We start from the raw sequence: 24,916 nt of genomic DNA on the forward strand, positions 1-24,916 counted from the left end.
GACTTTGTCGGTGGAGGCATAAAGAACAAACCCACCAAAGTGTGTGCATTCAAAAGGGAGGGGTGAGGGTCGTTTCCATGACCTATTGAGCAAGCACGGATTTTCTCTAATGTTTGAGCAAAACTCTGAACATCAATTCGTACAGTTTTCTTTTGAAAAAAACGAGTCACCAACATTATGAAAAGGGAAGCAAATGCCAAATTAAACTAAGGAGTTCATAGAGCACCTTACCCCATGCAGTTTTGATAAAAAGGACATGGGAATGGCCTTTAAATACCTTGCATATTGCGTTTCCGAGCGCGATCCTTATTTCCTTTGAGCCGCAGCTTTATCTGACTCTCGATATTACCCAACACTGAGAGACTGAGCAGCAAATTAGATTGGCAGAGACACTGGAAAATGACGTAATATTTACTCCAAATACCTCTAAACTGCAAGTTGTGTTTTAGTATATAATTAAATGCTAATAAAATAAAGATTTAAAGGCTGTAAAAAATGTTTTCCAAAAGTTCACCGCCGTTGATGCAGTGTTTATACACCACCTTATTGAACACGTCGCATTAGTTATTCGTGCCCGTTTGTGTCCTTTATGATATCCTTAAAAACATCAAGTTTCCTCTTTGGAATGATTTTCAATTTTGTTTGACTGCCAGACAAGCAGACAGGGTCAAAAAAAAAAATCACACCTGTGCTCGTATGTCTGCAGCAGTTTGTCAGTATATGTCTGCAATCCTTGCAAGTTGCAGGACTTCCAGATGCTGACAACTTTTGAACCCTCTATAATTAAAAACGGTGGGTTTTAAAGGTTCTTCTTCTTCGATTTTCCAGGAACGAATGGACATAGCTAGAGTCCCTGTATAAAGAGAGTTGCGCCATGCGCTGACCCGAGATTTCTGGTCACGTGATTTCGTGGCGCCATTTTGTGTCTAACTTCACCGTGCGTGAACGTCAGCTTGGTACGGGAATGTTGTTTATTGCCAAACAAAATGACTGGTTGTTCTGCTTTTGGTTGTTCAAACCAATCTGGGAAATATAAGATGTATAGATTTCCAAGTGATAAAGTCAGAAGACAAATTTGGGAAGCGAAAGTCAGACGAAAGAGCTGGAAAGCGATCGACTCCTCGAGACTCTGCCAGGTAGGCCCACGCCGCTTGATGATCGATGTTCAAAAGCAATTCTATCTGCTCGTTTTTTTTTTGGTTGTCTGTCCGTTGAAAACCCTTTTAAAGGGAAGTGATTTGTGTTTGTTTATAATCTTCAAGGAGCTGACCAAAAATGCATTTCCGTGGGAAGAACCCTGCTCAATTTTTTTCGGGTAGTCCTAGCGGACCGCATATTGTCATTGATTGATGAAATGTCCCGGTACAGTGACATTGCCTGGTCTGCGGTTGGGTAGTCTGCGGGCAATGTCACTGTACTTTTTCAGAGGGAATTAATTTTGATTTTATAGGGGTGGGAAACCCATGGTCCGTTTTGTTTTCAGTTGTCTGTCCGTCCATTCAAAACTTATTCCGAGGCAAGTTATTTTTTTGGTTTAAAATCTTTAGCCTAATCGGCAATCATAAAAGCAATTTTAGGGGGGGGACCTGCTCAATTTTTTTGCGGGTTGTGCAGCCATCCATACGTCCAAAATTTGACGAGTTATTGTTTGCTTTGTACAGTGCTCATGCGTCTTGTGGCATATTTGCTCAAATATTTCCCACCCCGGGATTTATGGCCAAATTGTAGTGATGGAAGATTTTGCACATTGGACAATCCCTATATATTTAACCTGGTGACAGCTATCGTTCCCAAAACATACAATATTTCTAGGTGATTAATGCAGTAAAACAGGTGTATTTGTGTACCCACATTTAAAACTGGCTCAACTTTCAAAAGCTGTTATCCCTGTTTGATATCAATATACATGTGGTCGATAGAGCTAGCGATTTGTCTGGCCATCTTCCGGAAGATTGTCCATGTGATTTTCTGTTGTGGAAGTACTAGTACATGACAGCTCATTAAAATTAAACTGTGTTGTGTTAGAATAAAAAGTCTTCTCGCCGTATCGTGAGCAGTCTCTCCGTCTGTAGTCATATTCAAGTCTTCACTTGTCGGAGTAGTGATGAGTTTCACTTGTGAGGAGTGAACGGAGTAGTGATGAGTCTCACTTGTGAGGAGTGAACGGAGTAGTGATGAGTCTCACTTGTGAGGAGTGAACGGAGTAGTGATGAGTTTCACTTGTGAGGAGTGAACGTAGTGGGATGAAGTGTTGGCCTGGTCAGAGTGTTGTATTACGGGCAGAGTTTTCTTACGGTCTGAATGTATGAATCATGTTCTGTACTGAATGTATGAACCAAGTTTTGTACTGAATGTTTACTGTGTTGGCCTCATCGTGTTCCTGGTGAAATTAAACAAGTTATGGTGAATACGACGTCTTATCTGTGCTTTTCCATATCTGTTTGACTGGACGAACCGTGCACACTGCAGGTATTTTTGAAAGTTTTTTCTCTGTTTAATTACGGCTTGGCGCAGTCGAAAATTAAGTGTTAATTACGTCGCCAGCTATGAAACATATTAATCGATCAGGCAATATCCATCAGAGTTCTGGGCAAGGGTGTAGTAATAAATGAACGTTTCAATCTTACTAGATGCCGATGACGTTTTCCTTATGTCAGAGACAGAAGCTGACTTGCAGCTTGTTAAATCATTACAATGGAAATTGAATATAAATGTCGATAAAACTAAAGTTGTACACTATAGAAATATGGCAATACCACGTACAGAATTTGTTTTAAGTGTGTTAGACTATATGTCGGCTGGAAGTCCTACACCGGAATTGCTCTCGGCACCCTTTAAAAAATATTGGATATGCCCACACTCCTTTCTAAAAGTTATTAAAATTCAGAGAACGACAGCATTGGTTTGTCTTACTTATAATGTTAGCTCTTATATGCAGTGTTGGCTTGTAATATGCATTGCCATACCACTTTTAATATCACCACACAGCTCTTTTTCACGGCAATAGCTGAGTTTTTGACAAAACAAATATCACCTGCATGTAATAATAAGACTAAATATGTGTAGTAATTTTTTTTAGCAGGTTTAGAATATATCACCCCATATCGCGAATGTACATGTATATCTAATCCGACACACTTAGACACAAAATGGCGTCCAAATTTGAGTTGACACAACTCTCTATATACAGGGACTCTAGACATAGCCAAATATTGAAGTGGCTCCACTGCTTAAAAACAACCATACACCACTTCTCTGCACATGAGCGCTCAGGACGAGATTGCATACAATTTGCCAAATGCAGAGCCAAAGTACTGCTAAAGCACAGGTTTGTGTTCGAGTGTTTAAAATATAAAATTCAATTGGAAGTAACGATAGTTCCTCGATCATACACTGTTGTCTGTCCCCTGACAGACAGAGTGAACCAATTGCTGAACCGCGTTTTACGCTTCGCCAGTGCAGGCTAAAAAGTGAAGTAAATAATAATTATATCTGATCATGATGAAAATCTTCACTCAATATAAAATCAATGAAAAAACAACCGGAGACTAACAATATATACAAAATATGGCATCACGTGACATGATGGCGAATTCTGAAGAACACAAAAATTGACTGCGATGAAGTTACTGATATACAATGGAGACTTTGGGTAGAGCCGGCTCAAACCAGCTGCAGCAAAAGCTTTCCCTTTACATTGCAAACAAGAGCATGGAAGAGAGACAGGGAGACAAAAAGACAGAGAGACAAAGAGACAGGGAGACAAAGAGACAAAGACAGAGAGACAAAGAGACAAAGAGACAGGGAGACAAAGAGACAAAGAGACAGGGAGACAAAGAGACAGGGAGACAAAGAGACAGGGAGACAAAGAGACAGGGAGACAGGGAGACAAAGAGACAGGGAGACAAAGAGACAGGGAGACAAAGAGACAGGGAGACAAAGAGACAGGGAGACAAAGAGACAGGGAGACAAAGAGACAGGGAGACAAAGAGACAGGGAGACAAAGAGACAGGGAGACAAAGAGACAGGGAGACAAAGAGACAGGGAGACAAAGAGACAGGGAGACAAAGAGACAAAGAGACAAAGAGACAGGGAGACAAAGAGACAGGGAGACAAAGAGACAGGGAGACAAAGAGACAGGGAGACAAAGAGACAGGGAGACAAAGAGACAAAGACAGAGAGACAAAGAGACAGGGAGACAAAGAGACAGGGAGACAAAGAGACAGGGAGACAAAGAGACAGGGAGACAAAGAGACAGGGAGACAAAGAGACAGGGAGAAAAAGAGACAGGGAGACAGAAACAGAGAGACAAAGAGACAGGGAGAGAAAGGGCCAGGGAAAGAAAGAGACAGGGAGACAAAGAGACAGGGAGACAAAGACAGAGAGACAAAGAAACAGGGAGACAAAGAGAAAGGGTGACAAGGAGCCAGGGAGACAAAGAGACAGGGAGACAAAGAGACAGGGAGAAAAAGAGACAGGGAGAAAAAGAGACAGGGAGACAGAAACAGAGAGACAAAGACAGGGAGAGAAGGAGACAGGGAAAGAAAGAGACAGGGAGACAAAGAAACAGAGAAACAAAGAGACAGGGAGACAAAGAGACAGGGAGACAAAGAGACAAAGAGACAGGGAGACAAAGAGAAAGGGCGACAAGGAGACAGGGAGACAAAGAGACAAATATACAGAGGGACAAATAAACAAAGAGACAGAAAGAGTATAAAACAATGTAGAGGCTATCCGAGGGTATATGGATTCCAGTAGATGTGAGAAGGAACAATCAATAGCCTATTAAAGTACATGTCACAGCTTGCAGACTCACACACTCACTGATCGATTGATTATATTAGTCTCTCCCCTCACTTCGGGAATGGGCGACTCTGATTACTCAAGATGAGACGAGTACAAACGGGACAATTGTGGGTGCGGAGGTTTTCGTACAATTGGGAAGGGTGAGCATGTACCACATGCGCTAAGGCTGAGCATGTACCACATGCGCTAAGGGTGAGCATGTAACCTACATGCACCAAGGGTGAGCATGTAACCCACATACGCCAAGGGTGAGCATGTACCACATGCGCTAAGGGTGAGCATGTAACCCACATGTGCCAAGGGTGAGCATGTAACCCACATGCACCAAGGGTGAGCATGTACCACATGCGCTATGGGTGAGCATGTAACCCACATGCTCCAAGGGTGAGCAGGTAACACATGCGCGAAGGGTAAGCATGTAGCCCCCATGCACCAAGGGTAAGCATGTAACCCAGATGCGCAAAGGGTGAGCAGGTAACACACATGCACCAAGGGTGAGCATGTACCACATGCGCTATGGGTGACCACGTAACCCACATGCGCCAAGGGTGAGCATGTAACCCACATGCACCAAGGGTGAGCATGTATCCCACATCACCACATGCACTAAGGGTGAGCATGTAACCCACGTCACCACATGCGCTAAGGGTGAGCATGTAACCCACATGTGCCAAGGGTGAGCATGTAACCCACATGCACCAAGGGTGAGCATGAAACCCACATGTGCTATGGGTAAGCATGTGACCCACATGCGCTAAGGGTAAGCATGCAACCCACATGCGCTAAAGGTAAGCATGTAACCCACATGCGCTATGGGTAAGCATGTAACCCACATGAACCAATGGTGAGCATGTACCACATATGCTAAGGGTGAGCATGTAACCCACATGCGCTATGGGTAAGCATGTAACCCACATGCACCAAGGGTGAGCATGTACCACATGCGCTAAGGGTAAGCATGTAACCCACATGCGCTATGGGTGAGCATGTAGCCCACATGCCCTATGGGTAAGCATGTAACCTAACATGCGCTATGGGTAAGCATGTAACCCACATGCACCAAGGGTGAGCATGTACCACATGCGCTAAGGGTGAGCATGTAACCCACATGCACTATGGGTAAGCATGTAACCCACATGCACCAAGGGTGAGCATGTACCACATGCGCTATGGTTGAGCATGTACCACATGCGCTATGGGTAAGCATGTAACCCACATGCGCTATGGGTAAGCATGTACCACATGCGCTATGGGTAAGCATGTACCCCACATGCACTATGGGTAAGCATGTAACCCACATGCACCAAGGGTGAGCATGTACCACATACGGTAAGGGTAAGCATGTAACCCACATGCACTATGGGTAAGCATGTAACCCACATGCGCTTTGGGTAAGCATGTAACCCACATGCACTAAGGGTGAGCATGTAACCCACATGCGCTAAGGGTGAGAATGTAACACACATGCGCTAAGGGTGAGCATGTAATACACATGCGCTAAGGGTGAGCATGTAACACACATGCGCTATGGGTGAGCATGTACCACATGCGCTATGGGTGACCACGTAACCCACATGCGCCAAGGGTGAGCATGTAACTCAAATGTGCTATGGGTAAGCATGTAACCCACATGCGCTATGGGTGAGCATGTATCCCACATCACCACATGCGCTAAGGGTGAGCATGTAACCCACATCACCACATGCACTAAGGGTGAGCATGTAACCCACATCACCACATGCGCTAAGGGTGAGCATGTAAACCACATGTGCCAAGGGTGAGCATGTAACCCACATGCACCAAGGGTGAGCATGAAACCCACATGTGCTATGGGTAAGCATGTGACCCACATGCGCTAAGGGTAAGCATGCAACCCACATGCACCAAGGGTGAGCATGTACCACATGCGCTAAGGGTAAGCATGTAACCCACATGCGCTATGGGTGAGCATGTAGCCCACATGCGCTATGGGTAAGCATGTAACCTAACATGCGCTATGGGTAAGCATGTAACCCACGTGCACCAAGGGTGAGCATGTAACCCACATGCACTATGGGTAAGCATGTAACCCACATGCACCAAGGGTGAGCATGTACCACATGCGCTATGGGTGAGCATGTACCACATGCGCTATGGGTAAGCATGTAACCCACATGCGCCAAGGGTGAGCATGTAACCCACATCACCACATGCGCTAAGGGTGAGCATGTAACCCACATGCACCAAGGGTGAGCATGTAACCCACATGCACCAAGGGTGAGCATGTAACCCACATGTGCTATGGGTAAGCATGTAACCCACATGCGCTAAGGGTGAGCATGTACAGCACATGCACTAAGGGTGAGCATGTAACACACATGTGCTATGGGTAAGCATGTAACACACATGCTCCAATGGTGAGAATGTAACCCACATGCGCTAAGGGTGAGCATGTAATACACATGCGCTAAGGGTGAGCATGTAACACACATGTGCTATGGGTGAGCAGGTAACCTACATGTGCTATGTGTAAGCATGTAACCCACATGCACCAAGGGTGAGCATGTACCACATGCGCTATGGGTGACCATGTAACCCACATGCGCCAAGGGTGAGCATGTAACCCACATCACCACATGCGCTAAGGGTGAGCATGTAACCCACATGCACCAAGGGTGAGCATGTAACCCACATGCACCAAGGGTGAGCATGTAACCCACATGTGCTATGGGTAAGCATGTAACCCACATGCGCTAAGGGTAAGCATTTAACACACATGCGCTAAGGGTAAGCATGTAACCCACATGCACTAAGGGTAAGAATGTAACCCACATGCGCTATGGGTAAGCATGTAACCCACATGCGCTATGGGTAAGCATGTAACCCACATGCGCTATGGGTAAGCATGTAACCCACTTGCGCTATGGGTAAGCATGTAACCCACATGCGCTAAGGGTGAGCATGTAACTCACATGTGCTAAGGGTGAGCATGTAACCCACATGCGTCAAGTGTGAGCATGTAACGCACATGTGCTAAGGTTGAGCATGTAACACACATGTGATATGGGTAAGCATGTAACACACATGCACTATGGGTAAGCATGTAACCCACATGCGCTAAGGGTAAGCATGTAACCCACATGCGCTAAGGGTGAGCATGTAACGCACATGCGCTAAGGGTGAGCATGTAACACACATGTGCTATTGGTAAGCATGTAACCCACATGCACCAAGGGTGAGCATGTGCCACTTGCGCTAAGGGTAAGCATGTAACCCACATGCACTATGGGTAAGCATGTCACCCAAATGCGTCAAGGGTGAGCATGTAACCCACCCCACATGCGCCAAGGGTGAGCATGTAACCCACATGCGCTATGGGTAAGCATGTAACCCACATGCGCTATGGGTAAGCATGTAACCCATATGCGCTATGGGTAAGCATGTAACCCACATGCGCTATGGGTAACCATGTAACCCACATGCGCTATGGGTAAGCATGTAACCCACATGCGCTATGGGTAAGCATGTAATCCACATGCGCTATGGGTAAGCATGTAACCCACATGCGTTATGGGTAAGCATGTAATGCACATGTGCTAAGGCTGAGCATGTAACACACATGTGCTATGGGTAAGCATGTAACCCACATGTGCTATGGGTAAGCATGTAACCCAAATGTGCTATGGGTAAGCATGTAACCCACATGCGCTATGGGTGAGCAGGTAACCCACATGCGCTAAGGGTGAGCATGTAATGCACATGTGCTAAGGGTGAGCATGTAACACACATGTGCTATGGGTAAGCAGGTAACATACATGCGCTATGGGTAAGCATGTAACCCACATACGCTAAGGGTGAGCATGTAACCCACATGCGCTATGGGTAAGCATGTAACCCACATGCGCTATGGGTAAGCATGTAACCCACATGTGCTATGGGTAAGCATGTAACCCACATGCACTATGGGTAAGCATGTAACCCACATGCTCTATGGGTAAGCATTTAACCCACATGCACTAAGGGTAAGCATGTAACACATTCTCACTCTGAGCTCTTGTGTATTACTTGGCAGGGATCGGCTTTTCCGCAGTACCCAATCCATGTACCCTCACGTGCTGAATGGCGTGACTGTGAAGAAGGTCTGCAGTCATGTTCGGACTCGGTGGCATAGAGGGAAGAAAAATCCAAAGCCCACCACATCTCTTCGAGCAGTAGTGGTTTCCGACCTATGTCAAGTGGCACATCTTCCTGTAGTGTGTATGCCTTGCTAGTATTTATATAATGGTAAGAGGGTTTCCTCACATACTCTTGGCTCTGTTTGCAGACCTATGCTGGTACTTCTTCTTTAACGGCCACAATTATTTATTCCCACGTTCTTGCAGGGTTGGCCAGGGAAAGTATTTGGCCCAAGTCTTTCACGAATCGGCTGGCCAGGCCGCATGTCCGAATAAGTAGTTAGGGGTACCCAGCTTTGCTTGATGCTGTTCAAATCCTGTTGGTATCGAGTCGATCAAAAAAATGTGTGGGGGGCCTAAAACACTTCCCTACACCCATTAAGGAATGGGGTTGAAGACCATTTAATATTACCTTTCACATAGCCACAAAGGCTTTGGCACTATAGACCGATTTTAAAAAACATCAAACTTTCTTTTTCAATAAAGTTTTGGTGTAAAACTCCCCGGCACTCACTGATGACCCTCTGAAAGTTTCTGAATCTGTTTGTCATACATGTTTCTCAGATAGTTTCCAATACATCTGAGAAAAATTGCAACACACACACACAGGTGGATACTTTCAAGACCTGGTACATCTCTGTTCCATCTCCTCCTGAGGCCCACCCACATGTAGATAGTAGGTAAAACAACGCACATGCGCACACTACACACATACATACACACACACACACACACACATCTCCCTTTTAGTAAATAGGATAATATATTTAATGTAAAAAAAAAAACGTCACCTGATGTCCTTGGAAGCAAGTATTGGATGTGCAAGCTCATCCTTGTACGTTGACACTGTGGTAGTGTGGTGGGGTTAGGGGGATAAAGCAGTTTTGACATTCAAAGAGCAGGTATAAATAAGTATGGCAAGTATAGGACCAAAAACCCCCCCCAAAAAACACAGGAAACCCATCACAAATATCTTTTAATATGATACTACATGCAGTTCAAACAAGATTTAAAACCTCTTGCAGATTTGGCCCATGAACAAATACTTTGTTTTCTGGGGAAGGGGAAGGAGTTTGGGGCAAGGGTTGGAGTCAAAGCATTGGAGACACATTGTTTGACACATTGTGGAGACACATTGTGGAGATTGTGGAGACACACACATTGTTGGAGACACATTGGAGTCAAAGCCTCATTCTTGGCAAATCTAAGCACATCCTCTTGCACACTACAAATGTTTGCGATCTGTTGGATGTTGGTGATGACAAAGTGACAGCAGTACACGAGGAGAATCCTTCCACAGCAGCATGCCGTTGTTGGAGAGAAAATGGCAGGAATGGTACATGTGGATGGAGAGTTCTGTGAAAGGTCCAGAAAATCTTGGGGCAAACATCTCGGTGGAACCCCATAACAGTGAACAAGTGCTTCGGCGCTCACATGGGGCATGCCTGAAGATCAGAGGATGCACCCTGGAGGTCCACCTCGCTGTCCGACTCGCAAACCACATGGACCGCATCCCCGGACACGTTCACGAGGCACTGCGCCTGTGAAACCACAGCATAGCTCATCGTCAGACAAGCAGGAGAATGCTAAGAGACTCACCAATCCGGACATTAACTGGGCATGTAACCTGCTCTAAGCAGAGATCCAGTTAAATGAAGTGGAACTAGTTTTAACAAAACAAGGTTGACCAAGTACAGATACATTCAAAGTACACCGCCCCCATGCCAAATAATTAAATATCATACAGCGCGGCATTGCCGGGGCGCCTGTGGCACCCAGCAATACCGCCGTGCAGCTCAGAGACTGTATTTGGAGGGAGAGGTGCGCAATAATTGATTGATTAATTGCATAATTAAAATCAATAAAAGATTTTCATAAAATGTTTTCTTAATCAATTGGCTAATAGCATAAATAAACCACTAGTGCTCCATCTGAAGATGTATCTTTTAGAAATGTAATTAAATGTCATTAATAAAAAATTAAAAAACGAATTGATTAATCAATAAATAATTAATCGATTAAATGATTAATCAATAAATCAAAAATATCCTTGATAGCCACATCACTTGGTCACAGTCATGTCCAAATATTAGCTTCCAAACAAAGGGTGCCTGAGATATTGGCGAAATGAGAAAGAAAATAAATAAATGATTAATAATGAAAAAAATAATAACAATAATCATTAAAAATTATTAATCAATTCGGTCACAGAACACATAAACCACCACCATTTCATCAGAATCTGTAAATGCAAAAAAAAATTTTTTAGTCAATAATGGAATAATTAAATAATTAATCGGTTAATTAATAAATCAACAAGTACAGATACATTCAAAGTTCACCGCCCCCTTGCCAAATAATTAAATATCATACAGCGCGGCATTGCCGGGGCGCCTCCGGTGCCCGGCACTACCGCAGTGCAGCTAACAGAGGCTGCATTGGGAGGGAGAGGTGTACACTAATTGATTGATTAATTGTATAATTAAAATCAATAAAAGATTATCACAAAATATTTTCTTAATCAATTGGCTAAAAGTATAACTAAACCACTAGTGCTTCATCCGAAGACGTATCTTTTAGAAATTAAATTAAATAAGTCATTAAAAAAATTAAATAATTAAATGATTAATCAATAAATAATTAATCAATTAAATGATTAATCAATAGATCAAAAATATCCTTGATAGCACATCACTTGGTCACTGTCATGTCCAAATATTAGCTTCCCAGCTCAAAAGGTTCCTGAGATATTGGCCAAATGAGAAAGAAAATAACTAAATGATTAATAATGAAAATAAATAAATAATAATCATGAAAAAATTAAATTATTAATCAATTCGGTCACAGAACACGTAAACCACCACCATTTCATCAGAATCTGCAACTGATGATTTTTTTTTTTTTTAGTAATTAATCGAATAATTAAATAATCAATCGATTAATTGATTACTTGATTAATCAATAAATCAAAAATATCCTTGATAGTCACATCACTTGGTCACTCATGTCCAAATATTAGCTTCCAAGCTCAAAAGATGCCTGAGCTATTGGCCAAATGAGAAAGAAATTAAATAGATGATTAATAATGAAAATAAATAAATAATAATAATCATTAAAAAATTAAATTATTAATCAATTCGGTCAGAGAACACATAAACCACCACCATTTCATCAGAATCTGTAACTTAAAAAAAAATTTTTTTTTTTCGTCATTAATCGAATAATTAAAAAATTAATCGATTAATTGATTAATTAATAAATCAAAAACAGCCTTTGCAGCCAAATCCCCCTTTCATTGGCATGTCCAAATATCAGCTTCCTAACTCAAAAGGTGCCTGAGTTAATAGTCAGAAGAGAAAGGAAATTGAATTAATTAAATAAGTACTTAATTAATCGCTAATAATTAAATAACTCCTCAATTAATTGATGAATCAAAAAACAAAAAATAGCTTTTTGAAAAAGGACTTGCTCAGTATTGTGCCAAAATTTCAGCTTCCTAGCTCAAAGGGTGGCTGAGATATCGCCCGGACAAGCAAACAAACAACCAACCAGAGTGAAAACTGAGTACTCCCTTTCAGCGTGCGTCACTGCCGAGCCCCCTTCGGTGCCCAGCAGTGACGATTTGCAATGCCTGGAGATGGCATAGGAAAGGTGCGGTGTACAACAAACAAGTACAGATACATTCAAAGTACACCGCCCCCATGCCAAATAATTAAATATCCGACAGCGCGGCATTGCCGGGGCGCCTTGGGCACCCGGCAATACCGCTGCAGCTCAAAGAGGCTGCATTGGGAGGGAGAGGTGTACACGAATTGATTGATTAATTGTTTAATTAAAATCAATAAAAGATCATCACAAAATATTTTCTTAATCAATTTGTTAAGAGCATAACTAAACCACAAGTGCTTCATCCGAAGATGTATCTTTTAGAAATTTAATTAAATAAGTCATTAATAAAAAATAATTAATTAATTGATTAATCAATAAATAATTAATCAATAAATAATTAATCGATTAAATGATTAATCAATAAATCAAAAATATCCTTGATAGCCACATGACGTGGTCACTGTCATGTCCAAATATTAGCTTCCCAGCTCAAAAGGTGCCTGAGATATTGGCCAAATGAGAAAGAAAATAACTAAATGATTAATAATGGAAATAAATAAATAATAAATCATTAAAAAATTAAATTACTCTGACCTCAATTCGGTCACAGAACACATAAACCACCACCATTTCATCAGAATCTGTAACTGAATTTTTTTTTTTTTTTTTTTAGTAATTAATCGAATAATTAAGTAATTAATCGATTAATTGATTAATCAATAAATAAAAAATATCCTTGATAGCCACATCACTTGGTCACTCATGTCCAAATATTAGCTTCCGAGCTCAAAAGGTGCCTGAGATATTGGCCAAATGAGAAAGAAAATAAATAAATGATTAATAATGAAAATAAATAAATAATAATCATAAAAACTTAAATTATTAATCAATTCGGTCAGAGAACACATAAACCACCACCATTTCATCAGAATCTGTAACTTTAAAAAAACATTTTTTAGTCATTAATTGAATAATTAAATAATTAATCGATTAATTGATTAATTGATTAATTAATAAATCAAAAATAGCCTTTGCAGCCAAATTACCTGGTCATTGGCATGTCCAAATATCAGCTTCCTAACTCAAAAGGTGCCTGAGTTAATGGTCAGAAGAGAAAGGAAATTTGATTAATTAAATAAGTACTTAATTAATCGCTAATAATTAAATAACTCCTCAATTAATTGATTAATCAAAAAACAAAAAATAACTTTTTTGACAAAGAACTTGCTAACTATTGTGCCGAAATTTCAGCTTCCTGGCTCAAAGGATGGCTGAGTTATCGCCCCAGACAAACAAACAAGAAAACAAGTACAGATACATTCAAAGTACACCGCCCCCATGCCAAATAATTAAATATCCTACAGCGCGGCATTGCCGGGGCGCCTCGGGCGCCCGGCAATACCGCAGTACAGCTCATAGAGGCTGCTTTGGGAGGGAGAGGTATTCGCTAATTCATTGATTAATTGCATAATTAAAATCAATAAAAGATTATCACAAATTATTTTCTTAATCAATTGGCTAATAGCATAACTAAACCACTCGTGCTTCATCCGAAGATGCATCTTTTAGAAATTTAATTAAATAAGTCATAAATAAAAAATCAAATAATTAATTGATTCACCAATAAATAATGAATCGATTAAATGATTAATCAATAAATCAAAAATATCCTTGATAGCCACATCACTTGGTCACTGTCATGTCCAAATATTAGCTTCCCAGCTCAAAAGGTGCCTGAGATATTGGCCAAATGAGAAAGAAAATAAATAAATGATTAATAATGAAAATAAATAAACAATAATCATTAAAAAATAAAATTATTAATCAATTCGGTCACAGAACACATAAACCACCACCATTTCATCAGAATGTGTGACTGTTTTTTTCTTTTCTTTTTAGTCATTAATTGAATAATTAAATAATTAATCGATTAATTGATTAATTGATTAATTAATAAATCAAAAATAGCCTTTGCAGCCAAATCACCTCGTCATTGGCCTGTCCAAATATCAGCTTCCTAACTCAAAACGTGCCTGAGTTAATGGTCAGAAGAGAAAGGAATTTGATTAATTAAATAAGTACTAAATTAATCGCTAATAATTAAATAACTCCTCAATGAAGTGATTATTCAAAAAGAAAAAAATACCGTTTTTGACAAAGGACTTGCTCACTACTGTGCCGAATATTTCAGCTTCCTAGCTCAAAGGATGGCTGAGATATCGTCCGGACAAACAAACAAGAAAGAAAACAAGTACACATACATTCAAAGTACACCGCCCCATGCCAAATAATTAAATATGCTGCAGCGCGGCATTGCCGGGGCGCCTCTGGCGCCCGGCAATACCGCAGTGCAGCTCATTGACGCTGCATTGGGAGGGAGAGGTGTACACTAATTGATTGATTAATTGTATAATTAAAATCAATAAAAGATTATCACAAAATATTTTCATAATCAATTGGCTAATCGCATAACTAAACCACTAGTGCTTCATCCGAAGATGTATCTTTTAGAAATTTAATTAAATAAGTCATTTATAAAAAATTAAATAATTAATTGATTACTCAATAAATAATTAATCGATGAATCAATAAATAATTAATAGATGAAATGATTAATCAATAAATCAAAAATATCCTTGATAGCCACATCACTTGGTCACTCATGTCCAAATATTAGCTTCCCAGCTCAAAAGGTGCCTGAGATATTGGCCAAATGAGAAAGAAAATAAATAAATGATTAATAAATGAAAAGAAATAAATAATAATCATAAAAAAATTAAATTATTAATCAATTTGGTCAGAGAACACATAAACTACCTCGATTTCATCAGAATCTGTAACTTAAAAAAAATTTTTTTTTTTGTCATTAATCAAATAATTAAATAATTAATCGATTAATTGATTAATTAATAAATCAAAAATATCCTTTGCAGCCAAATCACCTGGTCATTGGCATGTCCAAATATCAGCTTCCTAACTCAAAAGGTGCCTGAGTTAATGGTCAGAAGAGAAAGGAAATTTGATTAATTAAATAAGTACTTAATTAATCGCTAAATAATTAAATAACTCCTCAATTTATTGATTAATCAAAAAAAAAAAAACCGTTTTTGACAAAGGACTTGCTCACTACTGTGCCGAAATTTCAGCTTCCTAGCTCAAAGGTTGGCTGAGATATCGCCCGGACAACCAAGAAAGAAAGAAAACAAGTACACATACATTCAAAGTACACCGCCCCATGCCAAATAATTAAATATGCTGCAGCGCGGCATTGCCGGGGCGCCTCTGGCGCCCGGCAATACCGCAGTGCAGCTCATTAAGGCTGCATTGGGAGGGAGGGGTGTACACTAATTGATTGATTAATTGTATAATTAAAATCAATAAAAGATTATCACAAAATATTTTCATAATCAATTGGCTAATCGCATAACTAAACCACTAGTGCTTCATCCGAAGATGTATCTTTTAGAAATTTAATTAAATAAGTCATTTATAAAAAATTAAATAATTAATTGATTACTCAATAAATAATTAATCGATTAATCAATAAATAATTAATAGATGAAATGATTAATCAATAAATCAAAAATATCCTTGATAGCCACATCACTTGGTCACTCATGTCCAAATATTAGCTTTCCAGCTCAAAAGGTGCCTGAGATATTGGCCAAATGAGAAAGAAAATAAATAAATGATTAATAATGAAAATAAATAAATAATAATCATAAAAAAATTAAATTATTAATCAATTTGGTCAGAGAACACATAAACTACCACTATTTCATCAGAATCTGTAACTTTAAAAAAAAATTTTTTTTTGTCATTAATCGAATAATTAAATAATTAATCGATTAATTGATTAATTAATAAATCAAAAATATCCTTTGCAGCCAAATCACCTGGTCATTGGCATGTCCAAATATCAGCTTCCTAACTCAAAAGGTGCCTGAGTTAATAATAGTCAGAAGAGAAATGAAATTTAATTAATTAAATAAGTACTTAATTAAACGCTAATAATTAAATAACTCCTCAATTAATTGATTATTCAAAAAACAAAAAATACCGTATTTGACAAAGGACTTGCTCACTACTGTGCCGAAATTTCAGCTTCCTAGCTCAAAGGATGGCTGAGATATCGTCCGGACAACCAAGAAAGAAAACAAACAAGTACAAATACATTCAAAGTACACCGCCCCATGCCAAATAATTAAATATGCTGCAGCGCAGCATTGCCGGGGCGCCTCCGGCGCCCGGCAATACCGCAGTGCAGCTCATTGAGGCTGCATTGGGAGGGAGAGGTGTACACTAATTGATTGATTAATTGTATAATTAAAATCAATAAAAGATTATCACAAAATATTTTCATAATCAATTGGCTAATCGCATAACTAAACCACTAGTGCTTCATCCGAAGATGTATCTTTTAGAAATTTAATTAAATAAGTCATTTATAAAAAATTTAATAATTAATTGATTACTCAATAAATAATTAATCGATTAATCAATAAATAATTAATAGATGAAATGATTAATCAATAAATCAAAAATATCCTTGATAGCCACATCACTTGGTCACTCATGTCCAAATATTAGCTTCCCAGCTCAAAAGGTGCCTGAGATATTGGCCAAATGAGAAAGAAAATAAATAAATGATTAATAATGAAAATAAATAAATAATAATCATAAAAAAATTAAATTATTAATCAATTTGGTCAGAGAACACATAAACTACCACTATTTCATCAGAATCTGTAACTTTAAATTAAAAAATATTTTTTTTGTTATTAATCGAATAATTAAATAATTAATCGATTAATTGATTAATTAATAAATCAAAAATATCCTTTGCAGCTAAATCACCTGGTCATTGGCATGTCCAAATATCAGCTTCCTAACTCAAAAGGTGCCTGAGTTAATGGTCAGAAGAGAAAGGAAATTTGATTAATTAAATAAGTACTTAATTAATCGCTAATAATTAAATAACTCCTCAATTTATTGATTAATCAAAAAACAAAAAATACCGTTTTTGACAAAGCACTTTCTCACTATTGTGCCGAAATTTCAGCTTCCTAGCTCAAAGGATGGCTGAGATATCGCCCGGACAAACAAACAAACAAACAAACAAACAAACAAACAAGAAAGAAACCAGAGTGAAAACTGAGTACTCTCTTTCAGCGTGCGTCACTGCCGAGCCCCCTTTGGTGCCCGGCAATGACGATTTGCAATGCCTGGAGATGGCATAGGAAAGGAGCGGTGTACAACAAGTACACATACATTCAAAGTACACCGCCCCATGCCAAATAATTAAATATGCTGCAGCGCGGCATTGCCGGGGCGCCTCCGGCGCCCGGCAATACCGCAGTGCAGCTCATTGAGGCTGCATTGGGAGGGAGAGGTGTACACTAATTGATTGATTAATTGTATAATTAAAATCAATAAAAGATTATCACAAAATATTTTCATAATCAATTGGCTAATCGCATAACTAAACCAGTAGTGCTTCATCCGAAGATGTATCTTTTAGAAATTTAATTAAATAAGTCATTTATAAAAAATTAAATAATTAATTGATTACTCAATAAATAATTAATCGATTAATCAATAAATACTTAATAGATGAAATGATTAATCAATAAATCAAAAATATCCTTGATAGCCACATCACTTGGTCACTCATGTCCAAATATTAGCTTCCCAGCTCAAAAGGTGCCTGAGATATTGGCCAAATGAGAAAGAAAATAAATAAATGATTAATAATGAAAATAAATAAATAATAATCATAAAAAAATTAAATTATTAATCAATTTGGTCAGAGAACACATAAACTACCACTATTTCATCAGAATCTGTAACTTAAAAAAAAAATTTTTTTTTGTCATTAATCGAATAATTAAATAATTAATCGATTAATTGATTAATTAATAAATCAAAAATATCCTTTGCAGCCAAATCACCTGGTCATTGGCATGTCCAAATATCAGCTTCCTAACTCAAAAGGTGCCTGAGTTAATAATGGTCAGAAGATAAATGAAATTTAATTAATTAAATAAGTACTTAATTAAACGCTAATAATTAAATAACTCCTCAATTAATTGATTATTCAAAAAACAAAAAATACCGTATTTGACAAAGGACTTGCTCACTACTGTGCCGAAATTTCAGCTTCCTAGCTCAAAGGATGGCTGAGATATCGTCCGGACAACCAAGAAAGAAAACAAGAAACCAGAGTGAAAACTGAGTACTCTCTTTCAGCGTGCGTCACTGCCGAGCCCCCTTTGGTGCCCGGCAATGACGATTTGCAATGCCTGGAGATGGCATAGGAAAGGAGCGGTGTACAACAAGTACACATACATTCAAAGTACACCGCCCCATGCCAAATAATTAAATATGCTGCAGCGCGGCATTGCCGGGGCGCCTCCGGCGCCCGGCAATACCGCAGTGCAGCTCATTGAGGCTGCATTGGGAGGGAGAGGTGTACACTAATTGATTGATTAATTGTATAATTAAAATCAATAAAAGATTATCACAAAATATTTTCATAATCAATTGGCTAATCGCATAACTAAACCAGTAGTGCTTCATCCGAAGATGTATCTTTTAGAAATTTAATTAAATAAGTCATTTATAAAAAATTAAATAATTAATTGATTACTCAATAAATAATTAATCGATTAATCAATAAATACTTAATAGATGAAATGATTAATCAATAAATCAAAAATATCCTTGATAGCCACATCACTTGGTCACTCATGTCCAAATATTAGCTTCCCAGCTCAAAAGGTGCCTGAGATATTGGCCAAATGAGAAAGAAAATAAATAAATGATTAATAATGAAAATAAATAAATAATAATCATAAAAAAATTAAATTATTAATCAATTTGGTCAGAGAACACATAAACTACCACTATTTCATCAGAATCTGTAACTTAAAAAAAAAATTTTTTTTTGTCATTAATCGAATAATTAAATAATTAATCGATTAATTGATTAATTAATAAATCAAAAATATCCTTTGCAGCCAAATCACCTGGTCATTGGCATGTCCAAATATCAGCTTCCTAACTCAAAAGGTGCCTGAGTTAATAATGGTCAGAAGATAAATGAAATTTAATTAATTAAATAAGTACTTAATTAAACGCTAATAATTAAATAACTCCTCAATTAATTGATTATTCAAAAAACAAAAAATACCGTATTTGACAAAGGACTTGCTCACTACTGTGCCGAAATTTCAGCTTCCTAGCTCAAAGGATGGCTGAGATATCGTCCGGACAACCAAGAAAACAAACAAGAAACCAGAGTGAAAACTGAGTACTCTCTTTCAGCGTGCGTCACTGCCGAGCCCCCTTCGGTGCCCGGCAATGACGATTTGCAATGCCTGGAGGTGGCATAGGAAAGGAGCGGTGTACAACAAACAAACAAGTACACATACATTCAAAGTACACCGCCCCATGCCAAATAATTAAATATGCTGCAGCGCGGCATTGCCGGGGCGCCTCCGGCGCCCGGCAATACCGCAGTGCAGCTCATTAAGGCTGCATTGGGAGGGAGAGGTGTACACTAATTGATTGATTAATTGTATAATTAAAATCAATAAAAGATTATCACAAAATATTTTCATAATCAATTGGCTAATCGCATAACTAAACCACTAGTGCTTCATCCGAAGATGTATCTTTTAGAAATTTAATTAAATAAGTCATTTATAAAAAATTAAATAATTAATTGATTACTCAATAAATAATTAATCGATTAATCAATAAATACTTAATAGATGAAATGATTAATCAATAAATCAAAAATATCCTTGATAGCCACATCACTTGGTCACTCATGTCCAAATATTAGCTTCCCAGCTCAAAAGGTGCCTGAGATATTGGCCAAATGAGAAAGAAAATAAATAAATGATTAATAATGAAAATAAATAAATAATAATCATAAAAAAATTAAATTATTAATCAATTTGGTCAGAGAACACATAAACTACCACTATTTCATCAGAATCTGTAACTTAAAAAAAAAAATTTTTTTTGTCATTAATCGAATAATTAAATAATTAATCGATTAATTGATTAATTAATAAATCAAAAATATCCTTTGCAGCCAAATCACCTGGTCATTGGCATGTCCAAATATCAGCTTCCTAACTCAAAAGGTGCCTGAGTTAATAATGGTCAGAAGAGAAATGAAATTTAATTAATTAAATAAGTACTTAATTAAACGCTAATAATTAAATAACTCCTCAATTAATTGATTATTCAAAAAACAAAAAATACCGTATTTGACAAAGGACTTGCTCACTACTGTGCCGAAATTTCAGCTTCCTAGCTCAAAGGATGGCTGAGATATCGCCCGGATAACCAAGAAAGAAAACAAACAAACAACCAGAGTGAAAACTGAGTACTCTCTTTCAGCGTGCGTCACTGCCGAGCCCCCTTTGGTGCCCGGCAATGACGATTTGCAATGCCTGGAGATGGCATAGGAAAGGAGCGGTGTACAACAAGTACACATACATTCAAAGTACACCGCCCCATGCCAAATAATTAAATATGCTGCAGCGCGGCATTGCCGGGGCGCCTCCGGCGCCCGGCAATACCGCAGTGCAGCTCATTGAGGCTGCATTGGGAGGGAGAGGTGTACACTAATTGATTGATTAATTGTATAATTAAAATCAATAAAAGATTATCACAAAATATTTTCATAATCAATTGGCTAATCGCATAACTAAACCAGTAGTGCTTCATCCGAAGATGTATCTTTTAGAAATTTAATTAAATAAGTCATTTATAAAAAATTAAATAATTAATTGATTACTCAATAAATAATTAATCGATTAATCAATAAATACTTAATAGATGAAATGATTAATCAATAAATCAAAAATATCCTTGATAGCCACATCACTTGGTCACTCATGTCCAAATATTAGCTTCCCAGCTCAAAAGGTGCCTGAGATATTGGCCAAATGAGAAAGAAAATAAATAAATGATTAATAATGAAAATAAATAAATAATAATCATAAAAAAATTAAATTATTAATCAATTTGGTCAGAGAACACATAAACTACCACTATTTCATCAGAATCTGTAACTTAAAAAAAAAATTTTTTTTTGTCATTAATCGAATAATTAAATAATTAATCGATTAATTGATTAATTAATAAATCAAAAATATCCTTTGCAGCCAAATCACCTGGTCATTGGCATGTCCAAATATCAGCTTCCTAACTCAAAAGGTGCCTGAGTTAATAATGGTCAGAAGATAAATGAAATTTAATTAATTAAATAAGTACTTAATTAAACGCTAATAATTAAATAACTCCTCAATTAATTGATTATTCAAAAAACAAAAAATACCGTATTTGACAAAGGACTTGCTCACTACTGTGCCGAAATTTCAGCTTCCTAGCTCAAAGGATGGCTGAGATATCGTCCGGACAACCAAGAAAACAAACAAGAAACCAGAGTGAAAACTGAGTACTCTCTTTCAGCGTGCGTCACTGCCGAGCCCCCTTCGGTGCCCGGCAATGACGATTTGCAATGCCTGGAGGTGGCATAGGAAAGGAGCGGTGTACAACAAACAAACAAGTACACATACATTCAAAGTACACCGCCCCATGCCAAATAATTAAATATGCTGCAGCGCGGCATTGCCGGGGCGCCTCCGGCGCCCGGCAATACCGCAGTGCAGCTCATTAAGGCTGCATTGGGAGGGAGAGGTGTACACTAATTGATTGATTAATTGTATAATTAAAATCAATAAAAGATTATCACAAAATATTTTCATAATCAATTGGCTAATCGCATAACTAAACCACTAGTGCTTCATCCGAAGATGTATCTTTTAGAAATTTAATTAAATAAGTCATTTATAAAAAATTAAATAATTAATTGATTACTCAATAAATAATTAATCGATTAATCAATAAATACTTAATAGATGAAATGATTAATCAATAAATCAAAAATATCCTTGATAGCCACATCACTTGGTCACTCATGTCCAAATATTAGCTTCCCAGCTCAAAAGGTGCCTGAGATATTGGCCAAATGAGAAAGAAAATAAATAAATGATTAATAATGAAAATAAATAAATAATAATCATAAAAAAATTAAATTATTAATCAATTTGGTCAGAGAACACATAAACTACCACTATTTCATCAGAATCTGTAACTTAAAAAAAAAATTTTTTTTTGTCATTAATCGAATAATTAAATAATTAATCGATTAATTGATTAATTAATAAATCAAAAATATCCTTTGCAGCCAAATCACCTGGTCATTGGCATGTCCAAATATCAGCTTCCTAACTCAAAAGGTGCCTGAGTTAATAATGGTCAGAAGAGAAATGAAATTTAATTAATTAAATAAGTACTTAATTAAACGCTAATAATTAAATAACTCCTCAATTAATTGATTATTCAAAAAACAAAAAATACCGTATTTGACAAAGGACTTGCTCACTACTGTGCCGAAATTTCAGCTTCCTAGCTCAAAGGATGGCTGAGATATCGCCCGGATAACCAAGAAAGAAAACAAACAAACAACCAGAGTGAAAACTGAGTACTCTCTTTCAGCGTGCGTCACTGCCGAGCCCCCTTTGGTGCCCGGCAATGACGATTTGCAATGCCTGGAGATGGCATAGGAAAGGAGCGGTGTACAACAAGTACACATACATTCAAAGTACACCGCCCCATGCCAAATAATTAAATATGCTGCAGCGCGGCATTGCCGGGGCGCCTCCGGCGCCCGGCAATACCGCAGTGCAGCTCATTGAGGCTGCATTGGGAGGGAGAGGTGTACACTAATTGATTGATTAATTGTATAATTAAAATCAATAAAAGATTATCACAAAATATTTTCATAATCAATTGGCTAATCGCATAACTAAACCAGTAGTGCTTCATCCGAAGATGTATCTTTTAGAAATTTAATTAAATAAGTCATTTATAAAAAATTAAATAATTAATTGATTACTCAATAAATAATTAATCGATTAATCAATAAATACTTAATAGATGAAATGATTAATCAATAAATCAAAAATATCCTTGATAGCCACATCACTTGGTCACTCATGTCCAAATATTAGCTTCCCAGCTCAAAAGGTGCCTGAGATATTGGCCAAATGAGAAAGAAAATAAATAAATGATTAATAATGAAAATAAATAAATAATAATCATAAAAAAATTAAATTATTAATCAATTTGGTCAGAGAACACATAAACTACCACTATTTCATCAGAATCTGTAACTTAAAAAAAAATTTTTTTTTTGTCATTAATCGAATAATTAAATAATTAATCGATTAATTGATTAATTAATAAATCAAAAATATCCTTTGCAGCCAAATCACCTGGTCATTGGCATGTCCAAATATCAGCTTCCTAACTCAAAAGGTGCCTGAGTTAATAATGGTCAGAAGATAAATGAAATTTAATTAATTAAATAAGTACTTAATTAAACGCTAATAATTAAATAACTCCTCAATTAATTGATTATTCAAAAAACAAAAAATACCGTATTTGACAAAGGACTTGCTCACTACTGTGCCGAAATTTCAGCTTCCTAGCTCAAAGGATGGCTGAGATATCGTCCGGACAACCAAGAAAACAAACAAGAAACCAGAGTGAAAACTGAGTACTCTCTTTCAGCGTGCGTCACTGCCGAGCCCCCTTCGGTGCCCGGCAATGACGATTTGCAATGCCTGGAGGTGGCATAGGAAAGGAGCGGTGTACAACAAACAAACAAGTACACATACATTCAAAGTACACCGCCCCATGCCAAATAATTAAATATGCTGCAGCGCGGCATTGCCGGGGCGCCTCCGGCGCCCGGCAATACCGCAGTGCAGCTCATTAAGGCTGCATTGGGAGGGAGAGGTGTACACTAATTGATTGATTAATTGTATAATTAAAATCAATAAAAGATTATCACAAAATATTTTCATAATCAATTGGCTAATCGCATAACTAAACCACTAGTGCTTCATCCGAAGATGTATCTTTTAGAAATTTAATTAAATAAGTCATTTATAAAAAATTAAATAATTAATTGATTACTCAATAAATAATTAATCGATTAATCAATAAATACTTAATAGATGAAATGATTAATCAATAAATCAAAAATATCCTTGATAGCCACATCACTTGGTCACTCATGTCCAAATATTAGCTTCCCAGCTCAAAAGGTGCCTGAGATATTGGCCAAATGAGAAAGAAAATAAATAAATGATTAATAATGAAAATAAATAAATAATAATCATAAAAAAATTAAATTATTAATCAATTTGGTCAGAGAACACATAAACTACCACTATTTCATCAGAATCTGTAACTTA

At 37.6% G+C, this 24,916-nt stretch overlaps 1 protein-coding gene across 2 annotated transcripts in view; it reads right to left on the reverse strand.

Moving 5' to 3' along the window:
- Positions 1-9,918: 9,918 nt before the first annotated feature.
- Positions 9,919-24,916, reverse strand: part of C2CD5 (C2 calcium dependent domain containing 5) — a 232,229-nt gene continuing 217,231 nt past the window's right edge. For both annotated transcript variants that reach the window (XM_078774687.1, XM_078774686.1), the window contains one exon: positions 9,919-10,501. In XM_078774687.1, the coding sequence (XP_078630813.1) occupies positions 10,391-10,501 (111 nt within the window). In that variant the 3' untranslated portion in view covers positions 9,919-10,390. The remainder of the gene's footprint in view (positions 10,502-24,916) is intronic.

The sequence above is a fragment of the Myxine glutinosa genome, chromosome 3, assembly GCF_964187855.1.
Source record: "Myxine glutinosa chromosome 3, kmMyxGlut1.1, whole genome shotgun sequence".
NCBI classification, from domain to species: domain Eukaryota; kingdom Metazoa; phylum Chordata; class Myxini; order Myxiniformes; family Myxinidae; genus Myxine; species Myxine glutinosa.